Genomic DNA, 25980 nt, shown 5'->3' with positions numbered 1-25980 from the left:
TGGAAACTTTATTTCAACGTTTATGAGAAATTTGGATAGGTACATTGATGGCAGGGGGATGGAGGGCTATGGTCTGAGTGCAGGTTGATAGGCGTAGGCAGATTGTGGTTTGGCACAGACTAGATGGGCTGCAGGGCCTGTTTGCTGTATTTTTGAATGACTCTCTGACCCTACTGTATGTCATAATGACAAAATTGATGGATTTGTGGCCACGTTTCAGAGAAATTTGGAGAAGGAAGTCTGAGAATTGGAGCGGGAGTGCGGAGGAAGCCACTTTGAAGTTTTTGGGTTTTTTCCGTCGGCGTTCAGAGAGGCGGGACTGCGTGGGCGTGTGACGGGCAGTGAAGCGTGGAAGATTTAAAAGGACAGAAATCCTGATTCGGGTTTAATTCGGAGAAGGAAGTCTGAGAATCAGAGCGGGAGTGTGGAGGAAGCCATTTTGATTTTTTTGGGTTTTTTTCATCGGCGTTCAAAGAGGCGGGACTGCGCAGGTGTGTGACGTCGGGCAGTGAAGCGTGAAAGGTTTAAAAGGAACACAGCTTTATACAGCGGGCAGCATCGTTTTGTGGGCTGCAGAGTGAGCTGGGAGCAGAGAGAAGGCTTAAGGGCTTTGGCAAAACGGGTAAGGCGAGGAAGATTTGGTATTCATTTTTTGTTGTTATTTGAGGAGGGGGGAAGTAGGAGGGGGGCAGCTTGTTGTTCTCAGTGCTGGATGTGGGAGGTCGTGGAGTCTCCCAGCCTCCCGGACGTCCACATCTGCGCTAGGTCAGTGAGGAGTTGATAGAGAGGAGTTACAGGCAGGTGGTCACACTGGGGCCACGGGAGGCAGGCAAGTGGGTCACGGTTAGGAGGGGTAGAGGAAGAGTCAGGTAATAGAAAGTACCCTAGTGGCTGTGCCCCTTGACAATAAGTACTCCTGTTTGAGTACTGTTGGGGGGGACAGCTTACCTGGGGGAAGCAACAGTGGCCGTGCCTCCGGCATAGAGTCCGGCCCTGTAGCTCAGAATGGTAGAGAAAGGAAGAGGAGGGCAGTAGTAATAGGGGACTCTATAGTTAGGGGGTCAGATAGACAATTCTGTGGGTGTAGTCCGGAGACCTAGATGGTAGTTTGCCTCCCTGGTGCCAGGGTCCGGGATGTTTCTGATCGCGTCCAAGATATCCTGAAGTGAGAGGGAGAGGAGCCAGAGGTCGTGGTACATATGGTACCAATGACATAGTTAGGAAAAGGGGAGAGGGCCTGAAAGGAGAATATAAGGAGTTAGGAAGGGAGTTGAGAAAAAGGACCGCAAAGGTAGTAATCTCGGGATTACTGCCTGTGCCACACGACAGTGAGAGTAGGAATGCAATGAGATGGAGGATAAATGCGTGGCTGAGGGATTGGAGCAGGGGGCAGGGATTCAAGTTTTTGGATCATTGGGACCTCTTTTGGCACAGGTGTGACCTGTACAAAAAGGACGGGTTACACTTGAATCCTAGGGGGACCAATATCCTGGCGGGGAGATTTGCAAGGGCTACTGAGGTGACTTTAAACTAGAATGGTTGGGGGGTGGGAATCAAGTTAAAGAGACTAGGAGAGAGGAGGTTAGTTCACAAATAGAGAAAGCTAGTAGACAGTGTGTGAGGGAGGATAGGCAGGAGACAGAGATCAGGAGCATTCAGACCAAAGATGTAGGGGACAAGGAAGAAAAAGATAACAAATTGTTTGCTCCATTAAGGATAAACAGAGAGTAAGAGGTGGAGGGTTTCTTAAATGCATTTATTTTAATGCTTGGAGCATTGTAAGAAGGGTGGATGAGCTGAGAGCATGGATTGATACCCGGAAATATGATGTTGTAGCTATTAGTGAAACGTGGTTGCAGGAGGGGTGTGATTGGCAACTAAATATTCCAGGATTTCGTTGCTTCAGGTGTGATGCAATCGGAGGGGCAAGAGGGGGAGGTGTTGCATTGCTTGTCAGAGAAAATATAACAGCGGTGCTCTGGTAGTAAGCACAAGGTTGTGATTGTGGGAGATATTAATTTTCCACACATAGACTGGGAAGCCCATTCTGTAAAAGGGCTGGATGGTTTGGAGTTTGTCAAATGCGTGCAAGATAGTTTTTTGCAGCAATACATAGGGGTACCAACCAGAGAAGGGGCAGTGTTGTATCTCCTGTTAGGGAATGAGATGGGTCAGGTGACGGAGGTATGTGTTGGGGAGCACTTCGGGTCCAGTGATCACAATACCATTAGTTTCAATATAATTATGGAGAAGGATAGGACTGGACCTAGGATTGAAATTTTTGACTGGAGAAAGGCTAACTTTGAGGAGATGCAAAAGGATTTAGAAGGAGTGGATTGGGACAATTTGTTTTATGGGAAGGATGTAATAGAGAAATGGAGGTCATTTAAAGGTGAAATTTTGAGGGTACAGGATCTTTATGTTCCTGTTAGGTTGAAAGGAAAGGTTAAAAGTTTGAGAGAGCCATAGTTTTCAAAGGATATAGGAAACTTGGTTCGGAAAAAGAGAGGGATCTACAATAAATATAGGCAGCTTGGAGTTAATGAGGTGCTTGAGGAGTATAAAGAATGTAAAGAGAATCTTAAGAAAGAAATTAGAAAAGCTAAAAGAAGACATGAGGTTGCTTTGGCAAGTAAGGTGAAAATAAATCCAAAGGGTTTCTACAGTTATATTAATAGTGAAAGGATAGTGAGGGATAAAATTGGTCCCTTGGAGAATCAGAGTGGATGGCTATGTGCGGAGCCAAAAGAGATGGGGGAGATTTTGAACAATTTCTTTTCTTCGGTATTCACTAAGGAGAAGGATATTGGATTGTGTAAGGTAAAGGAAACAAGAAGGGTAGTTATGGAAAATATGACGATTAAAGAAGAGGAAGTACTGGTGCTTTTAAGGAATATAAAAGTGGATAAGTCTCCGGGTCCGGACAAGATATTCCCTTGGACCTTGAGGGAAGTTAGTGTGGAAATAGCAGGAGCTCTGACAGAAATATTTCAAATGTCATTAGAAACAGGGATGGTGCCGGAGGATTGGCGTATTGCTCATTTGGTTCCATTGTTTAAAAAGGGTTCTAAGAGTAAACCGAGCAATTATCGGCCTGTGAGTTTGACGTCAGTGGTGGGCAAATTGATGGAAAGTGTTCTTAGAGATGATATATATAATTATCTGGATAGACAGAGTCTGATTAGGAACAGTGAACATGGATTTGTGTGTGGAAGGTCGTGTTTGACAAATCTTACTGAATTTTTTGATTAGGTTACTAGGGAAGTTGACGAGGGTAAAGAGGTGGATGTTGTCTATATCGACTTCAGTAAGGCCTTTGACAAGGTTCCACACGGAAGGTTAGTTAGGAAGGTTCAATCGTTAGGCATTAATATCAAAGTAGTAAAATGGATTCAGCAGTGGCTGGATGGGAGATGTCAGAGAGGAGTGGTGGATAACTTTGTGTCAGATTGGAGGACAGTGTGTAGCGGTGTGCCTCAGGGATCTGTACTGGGTCCAATGTTGTTTGTCATATATAGTAATGGTCTGGATGATGGGATGGTAAATTGGATTAGTAAGTCTGCAGATGATACTAAGATAGGTGGCGTTGTGGATAATGAAGTAGGTTTTCAAAGCTTGCAGAGAGATTTAGGCCAGTTAGAAGAGTGGGCTGAAAGATGGCAGATGGAGTTTAATGCTGAAAAATGTGAGGTGCTACATTTTGGTAGGACTAATCAAAATAGGACATACATGTTAAATGGTAGGGCATTGAAGAATGCAGTACAACAGAGGGATCTAGGAATAATGGTGCATAGTTCCCTGAAGGTGTAATCTCATGTGGATAGGGTGGTGAAGAAAGCTTTTGGTATGCTGGCCTTTATTAATCAGAACATTGAGTATAGGAGTTGGGATGTAATGTTGAAATTGTATAAGGCATTGGTAAGGCCAAATTTGGAGTATTGTGTACAGTTCTGGTCACCGAATTATAGGAAAGATGTCAATAAAATTGAGAGAGTACAGAGGAGATTTACTAAAATGTTGCCTGGGTTTCATCTCCTAAGTTACAGAGAAAGCTTGAACAAGTTAGGCCTTTATTCTTTGGAGCGTAGAAGGTTGAGGCGGGACTTGATAGAGGTGTTTAAAATTATGAGGGGGATTGATAGAGTTGACGTGGATAGGCTTTTCCCATTGAGAGTGGGGGAGATTCAAACAAGAGGACGAGTTGAAAGTTAAAGGGCAAAGGTTTAGGGGGAGCTTCTTTACTCAGAGACTGGTAGCTGTGTGGAACGAGCTTCCAGCAGAAGTGGTTGAGGCAGGTTCGATGTTGTCGTTTAAAGTTAAATTGGATAGATATATGGGCAGGGAAGGAATGGAGGGTTATGGGCTGAGTGCAGGTCGGTGGGACTAGGTGAGAGTAAGAGTTCGGCACGGACTAGAAGGGCCGAGATGGCCTGTTGTGTAATTGTTGCTGTAATTGTTCTATGGTTATATGATTTGTGGACAATGCGAAGATGAATGGAGGGGCAGGTAGTGTTGAGGAGATAGGGGATCTGCTGAAGGACTTAGGAGAATGGGCAAGGAAGTGGCAGAAAGAGTATAGTGTAGGGAAGTGTATAGTAATAAAGGTGTAAACTGTTATCTAAATGAGAGAATTCAGAAATCAGAGGTGCAAACGGACTTGGTTGGAAGTCATTGTGCAGGATTTCTAAAAGTTAACTTGCAGGTTAAGTCAGTTGTAAGGAAGGCAAATGCAGTGTTAGCATTCATTTTGAGAGGGAGTAGAGATGGCCCAGGAAATTATTGACCAGTGAATCTTACTTCACTGGAGAAGATCCTGAGAGGCAGGATTTATGAACATTTGGAGAAGCAGCGGCCACTCCTATAGAGGAGGAGAGGAGAAGATGGCGGCGCGATGCAGCGCACAGTGGCCACTCAGGTGATGAATATCTGCTATCTGTCAAGTAGGGTGCCGTGCACAATCCTGATTTGGTGGAGGCAGATGTGAGAAGCACGGAGAAACATCTGGTTAAACTTCTGAAATGCCTGTTTCGCTGCCGCTGCTATTGTGCGATTCAGAATCTCCAGAGGGGAAGGCCCCGAGACCTCGGCTTTGCTTGTTGCTTGGCGGCCGGGGCAGGGTCAAAGCGCTCGGCAGAGATGGTGCTCGGTGTCGGAGGACTGGCCAGAGGCTTGAAGTTTTCGGACGGGCTCAAAGTCGCCTGTGGTCAGGTGCTTCCAGGGTGCTGCATCGGCAAGTTTGCGGCACTGGAGGTTCATGGCAGGGAGAGTTTCTCTTTTCTACAGTCTGCATGAGATGATGGGGCTATCGGGACTGTAAGACTTCTTTTTTTACCGTGCCCATAGTCTGCTCTTTATCAAATTACTGTATTGCTTTGCACTGTTGTAACTATATGTTATAATTATATGGTTTTTGTCAATTTTAGTCTTGGTCTGTCTTGTGTTTCTGTGATATCATACTGGAGGAACATTGTATCATTTCTTAATGCATACACTTCTAAATGACAATAAATGAGGACTGAGTCAGGCTTTTTCCACTGAGGCAAGGGGAGAAAAAAACCAGAGGACATGGGTTAAGTGTGAGGGGGGAAAGTTTAAAGGGAACATTAGGGGGGGCTTCTTCACACAGAGAGTGGTGGGAGTATGGAATGAGCTGCCAGACGAGGTGGTAAATGCGGGTTCTTTTTTAACATTTAAGAATAAATTGGACAGATACATAGATGGGAGGTGTATGGAGGGATATGGTCCGTGTGCAGGTCAGTGGGACTAGGCAGAAAATGGTTCGACACAGCCAAGAAGGGCCAAAGGGCTTGTTTCTGTGCTGTAGTTTCTATGGTTCTATGGTTCTATGTAGTGTATATGGATTTCAGCAAGGCATTTGATAAGGCACCCCGTCGAAGGCTTATTGAGAAAGTAAGGAGGCATGGGATCCAAGGGGACATTGCCTTCTGTGGACAAGCCAGTTCTGGATCCACAAAGCAAAGAGCGGTTGTAGATGGGTCATATTCTGCATGGAGGTTGGTCACCAGTGGAGTGCCTCAGGGATCTGTTCTGGGACCCCTACTCCTTAAGAAACTCCTGGACAGGTAAATGGAACTCAGAAAAATAGAGGTGATTTCTAAGGTAAGGACATGTTTAGCACAGCTTAATGGGCCGAAGGGCCTGTATTGTGCTGTAGGTTTTCTGTGTTTCTATGACTAGAATACGAAAGCAAAGATTTAATGCTGAAGCTTTGGTCGGACCCCATTTTGGAGAGTTGTGAGCAGTTTTGGACCCCTTATCTAAGAAAGAATGCGTTGGCATTAGAGGGGGTCCAGAGGAGGTTCACGAGCATGATCCCAGGAATGAAAGACCAACATATGAGGGCCATTTGATGGCTCTGGGCCTGTTCTTGCTGGCGATTAGAAGCATGAAGGGAGATCTCATTGAAACATATTGAATATTGAAAGTGGAGTGGAAAAGATGTTTCCTATAGTGGGGGGGGGGGTCTAGGACCAAGGGCATAGCATCAGAATAGAAGGATGTCCCCTTAGAACAGAGATGAAGAATTCTTCGGCTGGAGAGTGGTGAGTCTATGGAATTCATTGCCACCGACGGCTATGGAGGCAAAGTCATTGGGTATATTTAAAGCAGAGATTGATAAGTTCTTGATTACTAAGAGTGTTAAAGTTACAGGTAGGCGCCAGGAGAATGGTGTTGAGAGGGGTTGATGGTGTAATGGCAAAGCAGACTCTTATCAGCCAAATGGCCTAATTTTGCTCCTGTGTCTTATCAGAGAAACATAGAAAACATACAGCACAATACAGGTCCTTCGGCCCACAAAGCTGTGTTGAACATATCCCTACCTTAAAACTACCTAGGCTTTACCCATAGCCCTCTATTTTTCTAAGCTCCATGTAGCCATCCAGGAGTCTCTTAAAAGACCCTATCATTTCCGCCTCCACCACCGCCACCGGCAGCCCATTCCACGCACTCACCACTCTCTGCGTTTTAAAAAATCTTACCCCGGACATCTCCTCTGTACCTACTTGCAAGCATCTTAAAACTATGCCTTCTTGTGCTAGCCATTTCGGCCCTGGGGAAGAGCCTCCACTTAAAACTATGCCTTCTTGTGCTAGCCATTTCGGCCCTGGGGAAGAGCCTCCACTATCCACACGTTCAATGCCTCTCATTATCTTGTACACCTCTATCAGGTCATCTCCCATCGTCCGTCACTCTAAAGAGAAAAGGCTGAGTTCACTCAACCTATTCTCATAAGGCATGCTCCCCAATCCAAGCAACATCCTTGTAAATCTCCTCTGCATCCTTTCTATGGTTTTCACGTCCTTCCTGTAGTGAGATGATCAGAATTGAGCACAGTACTCCAAGTGGGGTCTGACCAGGGTCCTATATAGCTGTAACATTACCTCTTGGCTCTTAAACTCAATCCCACGATTGATGAAGGCCATAACCACAGAGTCAACCTGCATAGCAGCTTTGTGTCCTATGGACTCGGACCCCAAGATCCCTCTGATCCTCCACACTGCCAAGAGTCTTATCATTAATACTATATTCTGCCATCATATTTGACCTACCAAAATGAACCACCTTACACTTATCTGGATGGAACTCCATCTGCCACTTCGCAGCCGAGTTTTGCATCCTATCAATGTCCCGTTGTAACCCCTGACAGCCCTCCACACTATCCACACCTCCAACCTTTGTGTCATCAGCAAATTTACTAACCCATCCCTCCACTTCCTCATCCAGGTCATTTATAAAAATCACAAAGAGTAGGGATCCCTGAACAGATTCCTGAGGCACACCACTGGTCACCAGCCTCCATGCAGAATATGACCCATCTACAACCACTCTTTGTCTTCTGTGGGCAAGCCAGTTTGGATCCACAAAGCAATGTCCCCTTGGATCCCATGTTTCCTTAGTTTCTCAGTAAGCCTTGCATGGGGTACCTTATCAAATGCCTTGCTAAAATCCATATATACTACACCTAGGGCTCTACTTTCATCAATGTGTTTAGTCACATCCTCAGAAAATTCAATCAGGCTCATAAGGCATGACCTGCCTTTGACAAAGCCACACACATCAAAGTTGCTGGTGAACGCAATAGGCCAGGCAGCATCTCTACGAAGAGGTACAGTCGACGTTTCAGGCCAAGACCCTTCGTCAGGACTAACTGACTATTCCTAATCATATTATGCCTCTCCAAATGTTCATAAATCCTGCATCTCAGGATCTTCTGCATCAACTTACCCACCACTGAAGTAAGACCCACTGGCCTATAATTTCCTGGGCTCCCTACTCCCTTTCTTGAATAAGGGAACAACATCCGCAACCCTCCGATCCTCCGGAACCTCTCACATCCTCGTTGATGATGCAAAGGCCATCGCAATCTCAGAAAGAGGCTCAGCAATCTCCTCCCTTGCTTCCCACAGTAGCCTGGGGTACATCCTGTCTGCTCCGGGTGACTTATCCAACTTGATGCTTTCCAAAAGCTCCAGCATGTCCTCTTCCTTAATATCTACATGCTCAAGCTTTTCAGTCCACTGCAAGTCATCCCTACAATCGCCAAGATCCTTTTCTGTAGTGAATACTGAAGCAAAATATTCATTAAGTACTTCCGCCATTTCCTCCGGTTCCATACACACTTTTCCACTGTCACACTTGATTGGTCCTATTCTTTCACGTCTTATCACCTAAAGGAAAGTATTCTCGGTACCTCACCACCTTACTCCCAGTTCTTCCCTGAGGTCTATGTGCATTCCAATACATATCTTCTACACTATCTCTCAGTGTATAATGACTTGTCATAGCTTCCTCATTTTCCCTGCCCAAATGCACCACCTTGCTCTTCTCAGGGTTGCATTGATACCCTGCTGAGTGTTACCTCAAACAGCATTATTTCTCTATCACTGTCATGGTCCCCCAACTTGAATACTCCCAGGCTCATACCCACCTCTGCTTTCAGAAGGAATGTGCCCGGTTGTGTGAAGCTGTGCCGGAATGTGAAACAAGCCTCTGCCCTCCTCAGACTCAGGCAGCATGATCCGCTGCCGCTGCCACTGCCAATGGCTACCACATTAAATCATTGTCACGGGAGCACAGCTGTGGCAGCAGGCTGCCTGTGAGGACTGGCATTGGAAGGCCTGGTGCAAACAATGTGGTGTCTCAATGCTGTGCTGCTGGGCTCATGCCTGCACTGCTGGGGACTGACAGTATCCAATCATATGATCTCTCTCATGACTTGTTGCACTAGATGGGAGTTGATGTTTCCCCCTCTTTATTTGGCTATACTATTCTTCCCAGCTGAAGTTTCCCAAGCTGACTGAACAAAGACCACAGTTAATCTTAGTCTCGCATATTATACTCTATTCCCTGAAGTTCTGAGACTCTTGGTTTTGCTTCATTTTATTGTATCACCTTTCACCCTGCACTTTAAACTGAGAACTTCTGTTGTAAGATCTAGATCTAGATGAAGTGGTAAATGCGGTATCACTTTTAACATTTAAGGGAAACTTGGACAGATACTTGGATGGGAGGTGTATGGAGGGATATGGTCCAGGTGCAGGTCAGTGGGACTAGGCAGAAAAATGGTTCCGCACAGCCAAGAAGGGCCAAAAGGCCTGTTTCTGTGCTGTAATGTTCTGTGGTTCTATGGTCCTATACTTCCGTTTAATTTTTCCTGCAGTTTTATGCTTTATTTCTGTTTACTTTATACCTACGAAAAGAGGAAAAAATTGTGCCATGTTGTTAAATTACTGGAATACTGACTATCCACTGTACCTTTACTTCTAATGTTTAGTTCCAACTGTCTTTTCATTGTCACACCCAGTTATCTGTTCTTCATTCTTGGCCAGGTTTTGCCTGTAGAGGGGTCACTGTTTCACGATCAGTAATGCAAGGTTGTGGCTAGGATCACCGTTTGCATGTGTCAGGGATGATTCTTGGTCAATAGTCTACTCAGCTATTTCTTGATCTGCTTCTGGTGAAATGCCAAATCAAAGGGGTATGCTGGATTACAGCAGATGAAATCTTACTTTGTGCAACACGTGAACCATTTGTGATAGATTAAAAATTATATTTCTCTATTTTTATTTAGTGCCTGAAGTGGAAGGTGACCGTGCAGCTGAAATTGACAGTATAAGTTCCCTGTGCTCTCAGATAACACATGCTTTCAGCGGACAAGTGGATGATCCATTCTCGTCTGCACCAATGACCAAGCCTGCTGTGGGTGTGACTCCTCAAGTGACAGCCTCCCAAAGTAAGCACGTTTTGATGACAATTCAGATCTGAATAAGTGTTGCCACAAAGTTTGCAGTGTTAGAATTGTGACCATCTGAATTTTCTCAATGTAGTCAATGGAACATCAGCCTTCTCAGCACCTGTTGCAGCTCTGGCCATGTCTCCCACAGTGATGCCAGTGCGTGACACCAACCCTTGGTCTCAGGCCCCACCTGCAACTAGTGACAGAACAATGGTTGCTGCAGGTAAGCTTATACACACCATTTATGTACCTGGCAGAAGATGGAATCAAAAGAACAAATTATAATTAATCTGGACAGAATCAGAAAGAATGGAAAAGGTCACATTGTTTGCTGTTATTGCAAAACATCAGAAGTAACTTGTTATTTGAAATTCAGCATGCTCTAATTTAATCTGTCACTGATATTTGCTGTTTTACACTAGATATGAAATATTTGTCACTTACACTAACCCTGCATTCCTTGTCTCTGCCACTGTCACAATTTCACCCTGGTTGTTTACATTCTCTGCTTTAATCTTGAATTGAGATGTCAGTGTTACCTTCCCTCAATATAAAGACAATTTCTTCATCTTCCAATAAGCTTTGCTTAGTGCTGCTGTGCTTCTCAACGCAGCAGCCCTCTGTGCCTTGTTTATAGAGTCATATACCTTAGAAAGAAAGCCATTCAGACCGCTGAGTCTGTGCCAACATGAACAACTGATCCTATCCCCATCAACTCCTCCAGATTTTACCACTGATGCAACTTTCTGCAGCCAATTAATTTATGAATCCTTATTATGTCTTTGGAATATGAGAAGATACGGAGCACCCAAGGGAAGAACCAGGCAGTCACAGGGAGAATATGCAAACACAGGTTAGCACTGGAGGTTGAGATTGAACTTGGGTTAGGACCAGGACAGCACTGAAAGGTAGAGGCAGTGACTTCATATGGAACTTATCTTTTCACTATCTTGCTTGACCTTTCCACAATCAAACAATCTAGTACGAAGTACATGAAAACTGTGAATATTGAAGAGGATATTCCAGCTCATCTAAATTGGGTCAGGCAACAGCAGATGGAATTAAATCCTAAGTATAGAGTGATGCATTTTGGGAAGTTGTGTAAGGTTATGACTCAGCCAATGATGTCAGGGCTCAAGTGAAGCAGCTTAGTATACTGAACAGCTAGAACATGGCTTTCTATGTGAGAAATTATGCCTTGTGATTTTGATGTGCTTTTGTAAAAATAAGTAAGATGATTGACTAGGGCAGAACAGTAAATGCTAGCTATTACTCTAACTGGACAAGATATTTGGGTCAGAGAGATTAGATCATATGGGATTCAGGGTTAGCAGGCCAATTGGATACAAAATTAGCTTGGTGGGGTAAATGTTTTTTTTCCCCCCAGAGTGGAAGTCTGTGAGCAGTGGTGTGCTGCAGGGATTGGTACTGGGTCCCCTGCTGTTTGACATAATGGTTTTGATAATGATGTAGGTTATGCAGCAAGTAAGTTTCCACATGACACCAAAATTCTGTTTTATTAGCAGATAGTGAAATTGTGTAAGGTTACAACAGGATCCAGATCAACTGGGAAATTGAAAGAATAGTAGATTAAATTTTATTGGAACAGGGCAAAATAATGCATTTTGTGAAGCTAAAACAGGGCAGGGCATACACAGTGAATGGCAGGGTCCTTTGGAATGTTGTAGTTCTTTCAGTAGTCAATGCAAGTAGCCTTTGCCAAATGTGGTTGAGGGAGATGAAAATTGGAGGTCATAGGTAAAAAGTGAAAGGTGAAATATTTAAGGGGAACCACAGGGTTCTTTATTCAGAGAGTAGTGAGAGTGTAGAATGAGCTGCCAGAGGAAGTGGTGGGTGCAGGTTTGATTGCAGCATTTAAGAGAAGTTTGGATAAGTACATGGTTGATGGGGTTAATCAGATAACAGTTTGGCATGGACTAGATGGGCCAAGTGGTCTGTTTCTGTGTTGTATGACTGTGACTCCAATAGCTTAGTTTATTTTAGGAAAGCTACCATGGGGTGCCACTGTAGTGTGGTTAGCACGACTCTGTTACAGCTCGGGGCGTCAGAGTTCTGAATTCAATTCTGGCGTCTTCTAAGAAGGTTTGTACGTTCCTTGTCTGCGTTCATTTCTTCTGGGTTCCAGTTTCCCCTCTCAGTACTGGTTACTGGTCAGGAGGTTAATTTTAAATTGTAAATTGTCCTGTAATTAGGCTGGGGTTAAATCTGTGGGTTACTGGTCAGGAGGTTAATTGGCCATTGTAAATTGTCCTGTGATTAGGCTGGGGTTAAATCAGTGGGTTACTGGGCAGGGTGGCTCATTGGTCCAGAAGGGCTTGCTACACACTATTTCTAAGTAATTAAAATAAAACTTTCATAGTTTCTTGAAAGTGGTGATTCTGGTAGAGACTGGTGAAGGTGGTGTATAGCAGGTTACCTTCATCAGTTGGGGCATCAAGCACAAGTCACAGCTGAAATATTGTGTGCATTTCTGTTCCTAGCACCATGCCACATGATGGATGTGATTATCTTAGAGAGGGTGCAGAGAAGTTTCACAAGGATATTGCCAGGATTGGAGGGCTTGAGTTCTAAAGAGAACATACTGAGCCAGCCAAGTGATAACCTGATAGTGCATGAACATTTTGGGAATAGTGACTACTTCTCTATATTTAAGGTAAATGACTAGGAAGCTAAAATCAGACTGGACTAAAAATCAGACTTGTGGAATACAAAGATGACAGGAAAATGTTTAAGCAGGCCAAAAGGATAATGGTATATCCTTGGTGAACTGGATCAAAGAGAATCCCAAGATATTTTCTACTGTGAGGAAAGGAGGATAACTAAAGAGAAGGTAGATACATTCAAGGATAAACATATTTGCTTGCAGTCAAACCAGTGATTGAGGTACTAAACCTGATGAACACTGGCTTATGGACCTCTGGCTTCTTCCTGTAGTCCATAATCAGCTCTTTGGTTTTGCTGATGTTGAGTGAGTGGTTGTTGTTGTGGCACCATTCCTCATAACCAATTCATCGCCTCCTTTGATTCGGCCACAAACAGTAGTGGGTCAACATGGCTGAGTTAGACAAAGGGCCTGTTTCCATGCTTTTAACTCTTATCACTATTTCAAGACCAAAAACCCAAGATGATGGCGGGCACAGGAGGTAGGGAGGCGAAGAAGGTACACAGGTTACTATTCTTCATTAGCTGGGGAATGGAATATAAGAGACAGCACCTCCAGTCCGATACTTCATGTGCTGCTGCTGGAACCCCACCACCACCACTCTGTAATCCCTTGTCTCTCAGGTCACTCCACAGCTCTTGGGTCCTTGGAGACTCCATCTTCCTCTCACCCTACCTTCCCAGAACACCCCAACCCTCTTCTCCTCCACCCATCCCCACTCCCAGCTCTCATCTGTACTGGGTTGTCACAATTCCCTCTGACCTTCCCCTTTGAGGCAGAATGTTCTATTCTCAGTAAGGGCCTTACCTTTGGCTCCCTGCGCCCACACCTCAGTGAGTTCCACACCCACCACTACACTGAACTCTTCTTCCGTCGCCTCCATCTTCGAGCCTACATCTTTGGTAATGACTCTCCAGCTAGCATCGATGACCCCTTCTCTCATCTTCAACCCTCCTTCTCTTCCTGGACACCCCACTCCAGTCTTCTGCCTGCTTTGGATCTTTTTATTGCTACCTGCTGATGAGATATCAATCGTCTTGACTTTACCACTTCTCTCTCCAATTCCAGCCTGTTACTCTCCACTCTCTCTGCACTAATTCTAACCTCACCATCAAGCCCTCAGATAAGGGGGATGCTGTAGTAGTCTGGTGGACTGACCCCAACCTGCTGAGACCAGGCGAAAACTCTGACACCCCCTCGAACAGCACCCCACTAAGCAGCACCAGGCCATTGTTTCCCACGCCATCACCAACTGTATTAGCTCTGGGGATCTCCCATCAACTGTAACCATCTCATAGTTCCCTCACCCCACACCTCCTGTTCCTACTTTCTACCCAAGATCATTAATCTGTCTGTCCAAGTAGACCCATTGTCTATGCTTGTTCCTGCCCCACCTAACTTGTACCTGCATACCTCGACCCTGGTTCAGTCCCTTCCTACCTACATCTGTAACACTCCACACGGTCTTGATCTTTTCAATGACTTCAATTTCCCTGGCCCCTGTGATCTCATTTTCACTATGGATGTCCAGTCCCCATACGTAGCCATCCCCCATCAGGAAGGCCTTAAAGCTCTCCGCTTCTTTCTGGACAACAGATCTAACAAGTTCCCTTCCACCATCACTCTCCTCTTCCTGACAGAGCTGGTCCTCACTTTTGATGCTTCCTCCCATGACCTTCAAACCAAAAGTATAGCCATGGGCGCTCGCATGGGTCCCAGCTATGCCTGCTTTTTTGTCAGCTACATGATACACCAGTATCGCCCCACCCCACCAAATTCTTCCTATGCTACATCGATGAATGCATGGATGTGGCTTCCAAAACCCACACTGAGCTCATCGACTTCATCAACTTTGCCTCCAGCTTCCACCCTGCTCTCAAATTTCTAGTCCATTTCCAACACCTCACTCACCTTTCCAGATCTCTCTCTCTCTCTCTCTATCCCTTGTCTCTCAGGTCCCTCCGCAGGTCCTCGGAGACTCCATCTTCCTCTCACCCTAACTTCCTTGAATGCTCCAACCCTCCCCTTTCGGACACTTGAGAGACAGATTCTGGAAAGGTGTAACAATAACAGGATTGTCGTGGTGGGAGATTTTAATTTCCCAAATATTAATTGGCATCTCCCTAGAGCAAGGGTTTTAGATGGGGTGGAGTTTGTTAGGTGTGTTCAGGAAGGTTTCCTGACACAATATGTAGATAAACCTACAAGAGGAGAGGCTGTACTTGGGAAATTAACCTCGTCAGATCTGTCAGTGGGAGAGCATTTTGGAGATAGTGATCACAATTCTATCTCCATTGGAGATGGATAGCAACAGACAAGTTAGAAAAGCGTTTAATTGGACTAAGAAGAAATATGAGACCATCAGGCAGGAACTTGGAAGCATAAATTGGGACTAGATGTTCTCAGGGAAATGTACGGAAGAAATGTGGCAAATGTTCAGGGGATATTTGCGTGGAGTTCTGCATAGGTATGTTCTAATGAGACAGGGAAAGGATGGTAGCGTACAGGAACCGTGGTGTACAAACCATGGTGTACAAAGGCTGTTGTAAATCTAGTCAAGAAGAAGAGCTTACGAAAGGTTCAAGAAGCGAGGTAATGATAGAGATCTAGAAGATTATAAGGCTAACAAGGAAGGAGCTTAAGAAAGAAATTAGGAGAGCCAGAAGAGGCCCTGGTGGACAGGATTAAGGAAAATCCCAAGGCATTCTGCAAGAATGTGAAGAGCAAGAAGATAAGACATAAGAGAATAGGACCAATCAAGTGTGACAGTGGAAAAGTGTGTATGGAATCAGAGAAGATAGCAGAGGTACTTAATGACTATGTTGCTTCACTATTCATTATGGAAAAGGATCTTGGCAATTGTAGGGATGACTTACAGCAGACTGAAAAGCTTGAGCATGTAGATATTAAGAAAGAGGAGGTGCTGCAGCTTTTGGAAAGCATCGAGTTGGATAAGTCACTGGGAAGAGGTGTACCCCAGTCTACTGTGGGAGGTGAGGGAGGAGATTGCTGAGCCTCTGGCGATGATCCTTGCATCATCAATGGGGACGAGAGAGGCTCCGGAGGATTGGAGGGCTGCGGATGTTGTTCAAGAAAGGGAGTAGAGAAAGCCCAGGAAATTATAGACCAGTGAGTCTTACTTCAGTGGTTGGTAAGTTGATGGAGAAGATCCTGAGAGGCAGGATTTATGAACATTTGGAGAGGCATAATATGATTAGGAATAGTCAGCATGGCTTTGTCAAAGGCAGGTCGCGCCTTACAAGCCTGATTGACTTTTTTGAGGATGTGACTAAACACATTGATGAAGGAAGAGCAGTAGATGTAGTGTATATGGATTTCAGCAAGGCATTTGACAAGGTACCTCATGCAAGGCTTATTGAGAAAGTAAGGAGGCATGGGATCCAAGGGGACATTGCTTTGTGGATCCAGAACTGGCTTGCCCACAGAAGGCAAAGAGTGGTTGTAGATGGGTCATATTCTGCATGGAGGTCATTGACCAGTGGTGTGCCTCAGGGATCTGTTCTGGGACCCTTATTCTTCATGATTTTTATAAATGACCTAGATGAGGAAGTGGAGGGATGAGTTAGTAAATTTGCTGATGACACAAGGTTGGGGGTGTTGTGGATAGTGTGGAGGGCTGTCAGAGGTTACAGCGGGACATTGATAGGATGCAAAACTGGGCTGAGAAGTGGCAGATGGAGTTCAACCCGGATAAGTGTGAGATGGTTCATTTTGGTAGGTGAAATATGATGGCAGAATATAGTATTAATGTTAAGACTGTTGGCAGTGCGGAGGATCAGAGGGATCTTGGGGTTCGAGTCCATCGGACACTCAAAGCTGCTGCACAGGTTAACTCTGGTTAAGAAAGCATTTCATCAATCGTGGGATTGAGTTTAGGAGCTGAGAGGTTATGTTGCAGCTATATAGGACCCTGGTCAGACCCCACTTGGAGTACTGTGCTCAGTTCTGATCGCCTCACTACAGGACGGATGTGGAAACCATAGAAAGGGTACAGAGGAGATTTACAATGATGTTGCCTGGATTGGGGAGCATGCCTTATTGAGAATAGGTGGAGTGATGGTGGATGAGAGGTGGCCTGATAGAGGTGTATAAGATGGTGAGAGGGATTGATCGTGTGGATAATCAGAGGCTTTTTCCCAGGGCTGAAATGACTAGCAGAAGAGGGCACAGGTTTAAGGTTCTTGGAAGTAGGTACAGAGGAGATGTCAGAGGTAGGTTTTTTTTTCGCAGAGTGGTGAGTGCGTGGAATGGGCTGCCAGTGACAGTGGTGGACGCGGATACGATAGGGTCTTTTAAGAGACTCTTGGATAGGTACATGGAGCTTAGAAAAATAGAGGGCTATGGGTAACCCTAGATAATTTCTAAAGTAAGGACATATTCGGCACAGCTTTGTGGGCTGAAGGGCCTGTATTGTACTGTAGGCTTTCTAAATCAATCTAAATCTAAATCTCTGCAGATAGTCTTACCTCTTGATACCTTTTATAAATCCACTGATTCTCACAGCTACTTGGACTGTACCTCTTCCCACCCTGTCACTTATAAAAATGCCAGCCCCTTCTCTGCCACATCTGTTCTCAGGATGAGGCTTTTCATTCCAGAGCTAATGAGATGACCTCCTCCTTCAAAGAAAAGGGCTTGCCTTCATCCACTATCAGCGCTGTCCTCACCTGTATCTCTTCCATTTCACGTACGTCTGCCCTCACTCTATCTCCTACTACTCCACCAGGGATAGTGTTCCTCCTGTCGTTACCTACCATCCCACTGGCCTCCATGTCTAGCACATAATTCTCCAAAACCTACGCTATCTCCAACGAGATCTCACCGCCAAGCACATAAGACCATGAGATATGGGAACAGAATTAGGCCATTTGGCCCATCAAGACTGCTCTGCCATTTCATCATGGCTGATCCAATTTTCCTCTCAGCCCCAATCTCCTGACTTTTCCCCCTGCCACCAGCTTTCCGCAGCATTCACTCCCTACACAACTCCCTTGTCCACTTGTCCCTCCCCACTGATCTCCCTCCTGACACTTACCTTTGGAAGTGGAACAAGTGCTACACCTGGCCCAACACCTTCTCCCTCACTACCATTCAGGGCCCCAACAGTTCTTCCAGGTGAGGTGTTTGGGTCACCTGCTGTATCTGGTGCTCCCTGTGTGGCCTCCTGTATGTTGGTGAGGCCCAATGTAGATTGGGAGACTGCCGGGCACCTATGCTCCGTCCGCTAGAAAAAGCGGACCTCCCAGTAGCCACCCATTTCAATTCCACATCCCATTTCCATTCTGATATGTCAGTCCATGGCCTCTTCTCCTGCCGCAATGAGGCCACATTCAAGTTGCAGTTTGTGTTTACCTGGGTATCCTCCAACCTGATGGCATGAACATTGATTTCTTGAACTTCTGGTAATTGCCCCGTCTTCTCCACCATTCCCCATTCCTGTTTCTGTCTCTCAGCTCATCTCCTTACTTGCCCATCACGTCTTCCTGGTGTTCCTCGTTCCCTTTTCTGCACGGTCTTCTACCCTCTCCTATCAGATTGCCCCTCCTCCAGCCCTTTCACCTACTGACTTCCCAGCTCTTTACATAAACTCCTCTCTTGGTTTCACCTATCACTTAACACGTTGTACTTCTTCCTTCCCTCCCTCCACCCTCTTACTCTGATTGCTCATCTTTTTTTCTGGTCCTGATGAAGGGTCTCAGCTGAAACATTGACTATTCATTAATTTCCCTAGATGCTGCCGTGTCTGCTGAGTTTTGTGTGTGTTGCTTTGGATTTCCAGCATCTGCAGACTTCCTCATGTTTGTGAATCTCGATAAAACATTCGTGAAGCCCCATCAGCAATACTGTGTGATTTTCTGGGCCTTTTTATCTCCCCACAGCTGCTTGCTGGACTTGCCGAGTTCCTTTAGATTGTTCCTATTATTATAACTCCTCCTTGTTTTGGGGATGTATACTATAAATAAAAGCCAGTAAAACTACTGTTTCATGTTAAAAAAAAACCCTTCATGGTTTTGGTTTCCTTCATTTGAGATTCTATGACCTTCTCTGATGTTACAACCCATTCAAGACTGCAGTGTCCAACTGTGACCTTTTGTGCAGTGTTCTGCCCCATTTTTGGTTACTCTGCTTTCAGACATCAAAGTACTAGGTTGTGCAATATACAGTGTGTATTCAGAATTGTTTATAGCAAAGCAGAAAATAAAGGAACCCTTCTTGGGTGGCAGGTTATGCCTGGTGGGGCACTACAAGAATTGGTGCTTGGGTACTAGCCATTCAAAATTCTTAAGTGATTTGGCAAAGCATACCAGCCTTCCTAGTTTGCTGCTGTGGGATTATGAGTACAGACAGGATGTAAAGAGATCTCTGAGTGATGTCAACAGGAGCATGGCAGGTCACTCACCCTATTGTAAATCTAGAGAAAAGCAAAGTGTGTGTGCCTGAGGATACACCGTACAAGACTAGGCGGTATCAGGTACTCTTACAGTCACAAAGAAATGCAAGCACCATCTAGTCCATGCCAAAAAGATTTAAACTGCTAAGTACTCTTGTAAGGAAATTGATTAAATGTTTTCCTTACTTGTCTAGCAGAGAATCGCTTCTTCATTTTGATTTGATTGTTGCTGCCATTTGTTTTCTCACTCTTCCTCTTGTGTTACGCAGGAGGTGACTGGGGCCCACCTGCTGCTATAACAGCACCATTTCAGCCCAGTCACAAGCGCACACCATCAGAAGCAGACCGCTGGCTTGAAGAAGTGTCAAAGAGCGTCCGGATGCAGCCATCACCCCAGCCTTCAGCACCACAGTCCTTTCACAGTGGCACATTCATCAGCCCTCCAACAGCACAGGTCAGCATGATGCCTCCCATGCAGCCTGCTTTTATTCCTGCTCAGCCTTACCCTCTGCAGGTCAACAATGGCATTCCATTTCAAGCTCCAAGTCTGCCAGTAGTGGGCATTACCCCTTCACAAATGGTTGCAAATGTCTTTGGCACAGCCGGCCATACTCAGGTTACCCATGCACAGCAGGGTCAGAACATGGCAGGGATTGTTACAAACCGTAGCCCGTACTTTAAACCTGACAAGCAGATTAATGGTTCGGCAGTTTCAAATGAAACAGAAAGTAGCAACTGGGCAGTGGAAACCAAAAGCACTCAGGTGGCAGCAGGTATTCCAGAGGATGCATTCGAAGCTCAGTGGAATGCACTGGAGTGCAAGTCAAAGCAGCGGGCAACACCTTCTCCGACTAATCCATTCTCCAGTGATTTACAGAAGACCTTTGAAATTGAGCTTTGAGCAAAGCTCTGGTTTACCTTTCTCTAGTGAGTGTGTGGAGAATGTTCACTGGTGATAATGGGCATGAAAAACTGCTTCAGCAGTCTCTCAGAACCATTATAAACACGATGCAAAGCTGGACTCAACCATCTGGCTAAGTTGTCCCATCAAAGGGGCTTGTCCATTATCTGCCTTTGAAAACTGGTTTATTTTAATGGTACACATTGGGAATCAGTTGCTGGTTTCTAAACTCTTTCTACCTATAAATATGTGGGTACTCTGTGGTGGGACTGCAGGAAGATGCTGCAGTTCTTGTGTAGGAGCTTCCAATTTGAATACATTGATGCCAAAATCTTTATTTTTATGCATTAGTATATATTTTAATAGTACGGAAATTGAGCTGTATGTAATCTTGCCAAAGGTAAAACACCGAATGTATATACAAAGAGAGTGGTTTATTGCTGATACTAATGTAAGTAATTCATGTATTCCATCTTTTAAAGTGGTGTTTGCAATGATCTCTTTGCTGTGGGTAGCACACTTGCTTGAACAGATGCCCTATTACAAATCATTAGTACAGAGCAGTATTGTTATGATGTACATTAACCATGGTCAATCTTGTATTTTGTTCAGCAATATTTTGTTTTGTGTTATTGACAATGTTCTTGATCCCTGGCTATCTTGAATAGATTTATTAGAGACCAGCCAGGTTTGATTGCCGGGGTGGTAAAAATTGATTTGCACAATACGGATAAGCTGGCTCCTTGGTCACTTGTGGTACTTTAACCAATCTCCATTTAGTGAAATCTTCATTTCGTCTGAGTTAGTTACTTGGCATCTCAATTTAAAGTTCAGCAGGTATGCTTTCGAGTTTTGTTTTAATGTTCACTTGCACGAGCCTTACAATCACTTGTAATAAAAAGAAATTTATACTGGAGATTTATAATCTTTAACAAATAAATGGTTGCAAGACTGACCTTATTTGAAAAACATTTTGGATTATTTGAAACCACTCAACTTTCTATGTTGGAATATTGTGGGGTTCATCTATGGATGACCGATTCCAGTTACTAAATGGTATTTTCCTTGAGCAGCCCCCATATGTACTTGTGTCACAGAGGAAGAAAATCCCAGATCAATGAACTCTAATTGCAACAATAACTCAGTATAACTTTTATTTTTAAAAAAGACTGCAAAGCTAGGCAAGGAAATTTGCATACCCATAACCTACTCCCATCTTGGCAGGATATCTTTTTTAAAATTCCTGTATCAAAGAATTTTGTCATGATCTAAAAATACATAGATTCAAAATAAGTCGTTTAGTTTGCTAATCAAATAAGCAGTTAATAAACAGTACATAATGCACTTTAACAGAAATATTGTCCTTAAAGTGTGCTTCTAGAGTCAGCAAACAGTTGAGTCTAGTGGAAGAATGATAATTCAGTGAATATACCCAACTTCTCATATAAAAATACCAAGGTCTTCACAGATTCTGTTTGCAGATATGAAGATCTGTTGAGGTGAATAAACCTCCCATCCTTAAAATGTATTCTCTACATCACATGGTAAAAGATGTGCATCAACTTTTAATTCTAAATTTTACATACAGTATGTTTTCAAATATACTTACAAGTTTCTTGAATAATTAAAAATATAACTGCTTGTACATTTAGGAGTGGTATGAATTTTCAAAAACTACTTGTAGCACCTCTTGATCAGATTCTACGGTAGGCCTTTGCATGTCAATGCAAGTAAAGTGGACCTATAGCAGAAAAAAAATGCATGACTCATCTCCAAATGTCAAGCTAGATTGACTTTGCTAAAGTCCCTTATACATGGGTTGTGATTGTTTTGTGATCACCCCACCAGAAGGATTTTATTGGTTCAGAATGAAAGCCAAGCTATAAATGATTATCATACCATTGAGACCGGCAACATGACCAATGATCAATGCAGAAACAGGTCCTTTTGCCCCCGAGTCTCTGCTGACTATTGATACACTAATCCCCACATTCCCATCAACTCTCCCCAGATTCTACCATTCACCTGCACTCTTAGGGTAATTTACAGTGACTAGTTAACTGACCAATTTACACATCTTTAGGACATCGAAGTGAAGCCTACACAAACGAGGAGATTAGAACACTGAAGGTCAGAACTGAACCAGATCATGAGATGTGAGAGAGCAGTTCCAACAGCTGCACAAAGATGACTGACCCTGTCCTTCCCTCCTATAGGGAAGATCAAAGTCGACAATTCTAGAGCTGTGTGGTTCAATTACGTTATTTTTCTCCACAACCCAGTTGTTTGTTGCTTAAATTCTGCTCACAGTTTATTATTATAGTTGCTGTATCCTTTGTTGCTTAAAATGAACTAAAGGAAGGCTTGGGAGGAAATAAATGTAACGGGTGGATCAATTTCTGGATATCCTGGGCATTAGATTCCTTAAGGTTATCATAACTGGGGGAGGTAATGAGGATAAGCTCCCAATGACCATAAAGCATAGAACAATACAGCACAGGAACAGGCCCTGCAGCCCCCAACGTTGTGACGAACCAGCTAAAAAAAAAAATCAGAAACCCCCAAATCTAATCCCTCCTACCAACACAGTATCTATATCCCTCCATCTTCCTCACATTCATCTGCCTATCTAAACATCTCTTAAAAGCCTCTCACGTATTTGCCTCTACCAGCATACCAGGCAGTGTATTCCAGATATCCACTCCTCTGAGTAAAAAAAACTTGCCCTCACGTCACCTTTGAACCTAGCCCCTCTCACCTTCAATACCCTCTGGTATTAGGCATTTACTCATAATCTTACAAACCTCCATCAGATTTCCCCTTGGCCTCTGCCACTCCAAAGAAAACAACCCAGGTTTGTCTAGCCTCTTGTGATTGCACATGCACTCTAAACCTCTTCTGCACCCTCAGCACCCTTCCGGGGGTGATCAGAACCATATGCAATATTCTAGGTGTGGGCTAACCAGAGTTTTATAAAATTGCAACATTAAAGCAAATTTTGCCATTCAGCCCATCAAGCCTGCTCCGCCATTCCATCATGACTGATATATTATGTCTTGATTCTATTTTCTTATCTTCCACCTTTGACATCCTGATTTATGAAGAACCTATCAAGCTCCACCTTATATATACTCAACAACTTGGCCTGCACAGCCATCTGTGGCAATGAACACCCAATCTAGAATTGCCATTCCCCCAGTGGACTCAACCACAAGCTGCACTAAAAAGCCATCTCGTAGCATTTTACAGATTCCTTCTTGGGATCCAGAATCAACCTGATTTTCTCAGTCCACCTGCACATCAAAATGCCCTATGATTATCACAACATTGCCCTTTTTACATGCCCCATTGTAATGTATAGCCCACATCCTGGCTCGTATTTGGAGGCCTGAATATAACTCCCATCAGCGTCTTTTTACCATTGTAGTTTCTTAAATCTTCCCACAGGGACTCTACATCTTCTGATGCTATGTCACCTCTCACCTTTTTATCAGGATGGAGTGCATCTCAAATAGACTCTGACAACCAAATACAGCTCCTGGGCTTCACATGTGGTTTAGCTACTAAGCCCAGTGGAACCTTTTCTACTAAAGGAAAAGGGGCAAAGGTGGGTTACTGATACCCTAAAACCAGTTGTTTTGGTACGATGCGGCTCGTCAGCCATGTGTGGCAGCTCATCTGAGAGAAGGAAAACTCTGATCTCAAACCTTCACTAGTTTTCAGCCATACTCACTCATGGAGAAGGCTTCAGGAGTAAACCCCGTGGAAAAATCCAGAGCTAGAGTCCCTAAGACAGTCCTATAGTCCTACATTGAGTTCAATGCTAACTGGCAACTCCTGTGATACAGCCGGAGCCAAACTGTGTCAGTCTCTGCTGTTCCTTTGGATTCATCAGCTGTGTGGAGAGGGGGAGCAAGCTTTCTGGGCAGCAGGTTGCTCTCCATATCGTACTGCCCTGGCTGGCTTTTGGGGATGGATCAGCAGATTTTACTGGACTGTTAGATGGTCCTCCTCATAGACACCCAAGCACCCATTTGATGTTTTATACATTACACAATATACTTACCAATGAATCTGAGTTTAGAGGAAATGTGACATATACAAGCACTCTAGTTCCCAGTTGTAAGACCTCTGTAAATTTTGACAAATGTAGGGATCAAAATTTAGAAATACTGTAATCATACCCAAATGAGTGTAAGAAAGGAGGATACAAGTGGCTGATTAATAGACAATAAACTAGCAAATAGAATGCCAGTGGGAGAACTAGGAGGGCAAACAAGATGCAGGAACATTCTTGCGTGCAAGGAACTGTTAAGGAGGGGTTAAACTAATCAGGCAGAGCTGTGGCAACTAGAGTGACAGGGCAGTTGGTATACAAGTAGATGTACTGAAACTATGAGGGAGGATAGGCAGTTGATTGGGCAAAATTGCAGTCAGGGCAATGGGTTGAATTACGTCTAAACTAAATAGTAGATCCAGCGGTTTGGAAAAGAGAGGATAAAATAAAAGAGAAGGAGAATGTAGGAGAGGTTACGAAACACTTCAAAATAAATAAAAAGATAGTAAGTTTAGAGAGGGATAAGAATTAATTTCTGCGTTTTAATCCGGAGAATTTGGCCAAACCGAGACCGGTCATTATGTCCACGATAAGGAACGAGTTATTAGAGCTGCTCGGAAGAAAGGTATGATCGAATTTCGAGAATTCAGGTTCAGAATTGTTTAAGACTAGAGCCAAGACGTACTGAAAAAAAACCGGGTGGCTTTTAAACCACAGATGGCAGAACTGTTACTGTTTCCAGCCCGTCTGAGAGTGGTTATGCCGGACAACTCGCGTAGCCTGTTTAAGAATCCGATGGAAGCCCAAAGTTTTCTGCATGATCTGCCCCCACCTCTGCGGAGGATTAATTAATGTATCGTTTTGTTTTCGCTCTCGTCTCTCATTTGTATAGTTCGAGGGGTTTTCTCCCTTGTTCTTGCAGTGTAGGTTCGCTTTATATTGTTAAATGATATTATGCTTTTCTGTTAGTGATCTTGTATACCTTACTCTTAATACTTTTTGAAAGTTATTTAGTTACAATTTTAATGCTTGTTTTCTTTTTGAAATGTTACTGGAGTATTATATTTTAAAATGGTGGAGTTTTCTTCTGCTCCCCAGAATCTGTCTCTAACGTCACTTCCGATCACTTGTATATGAAAAATTAATATAGTAATATGATCTAATGTTTGATGTTCTCCGAAATATGAGTACGAAGGAACTATTCGATGCTTATAATCGCTGTAAGATGTTTTCTACTGTTATAGCTAGTTTTTTTTTACTTTTTTTAACATGGGTGGTATCTTTTTTGATAAACATATTCTTTTGGGTTGCCTTCTGGAAAGATGGGGTTAGGATTAGCTTTAGATTTAGCATTGGCCACTGTCTGGCTTTTTGTGGGAGGTGAGTGGCATTCTTGTTCTTATTTCTATTTCATTTTTGCTTTTTAAATGGGTTGACCTGAAACTACCAAAATGTCTGAAATGTCGTAACTTCCGGTTCCTCTTGACCTTTTTTCCCCTTACGGGGTCATGAGTCTGTACTCTGGTTAACCCTTTACATACCTTATATTCGAGCTCATTTCGATGGATGAGACTATCAATTTGGTTTCTTGGAATATAAATGGCTTAAACCACCCGATTAAACGGAAGAAAATTCTTAAAGTATTCCATAGGATGAATGCTCATATTAT

The 25980-nt window shown here is 43.9% G+C and overlaps 2 protein-coding genes across 7 annotated transcripts in view; one reads left to right on the top strand and one right to left on the bottom strand.

The window, feature by feature from the left end:
* numb (NUMB endocytic adaptor protein) overlaps positions 1–21223 on the top strand; it is a 272755-nt gene extending 251532 nt beyond the window's left edge. For all 6 annotated transcript variants that reach the window (XM_072263780.1, XM_072263789.1, XM_072263746.1 and 3 more), the window contains 3 exons: positions 10094–10255; positions 10350–10481; positions 19623–21223. In XM_072263780.1, the coding sequence (XP_072119881.1) occupies positions 10094–10255; positions 10350–10481; positions 19623–20254 (926 nt within the window). In that variant the 3' untranslated portion in view covers positions 20255–21223. The remainder of the gene's footprint in view (positions 1–10093; positions 10256–10349; positions 10482–19622) is intronic.
* Positions 21224–21394: 171 nt separating this feature from the next.
* LOC140192205 (papilin-like) overlaps positions 21395–25980 on the bottom strand; it is a 32923-nt gene continuing 28337 nt past the window's right edge. Inside the window, exon 6 of the mRNA XM_072249928.1 lies at positions 21395–21995. The gene's annotated coding sequence lies outside the window, so the exon portion shown is untranslated. The remainder of the gene's footprint in view (positions 21996–25980) is intronic.

Source organism: Mobula birostris, chromosome 1, assembly GCF_030028105.1.
Source record: "Mobula birostris isolate sMobBir1 chromosome 1, sMobBir1.hap1, whole genome shotgun sequence".
NCBI lineage: Eukaryota > Metazoa > Chordata > Chondrichthyes > Myliobatiformes > Myliobatidae > Mobula > Mobula birostris.
This window is presented reverse-complemented; position numbering and strand designations above follow the sequence as displayed.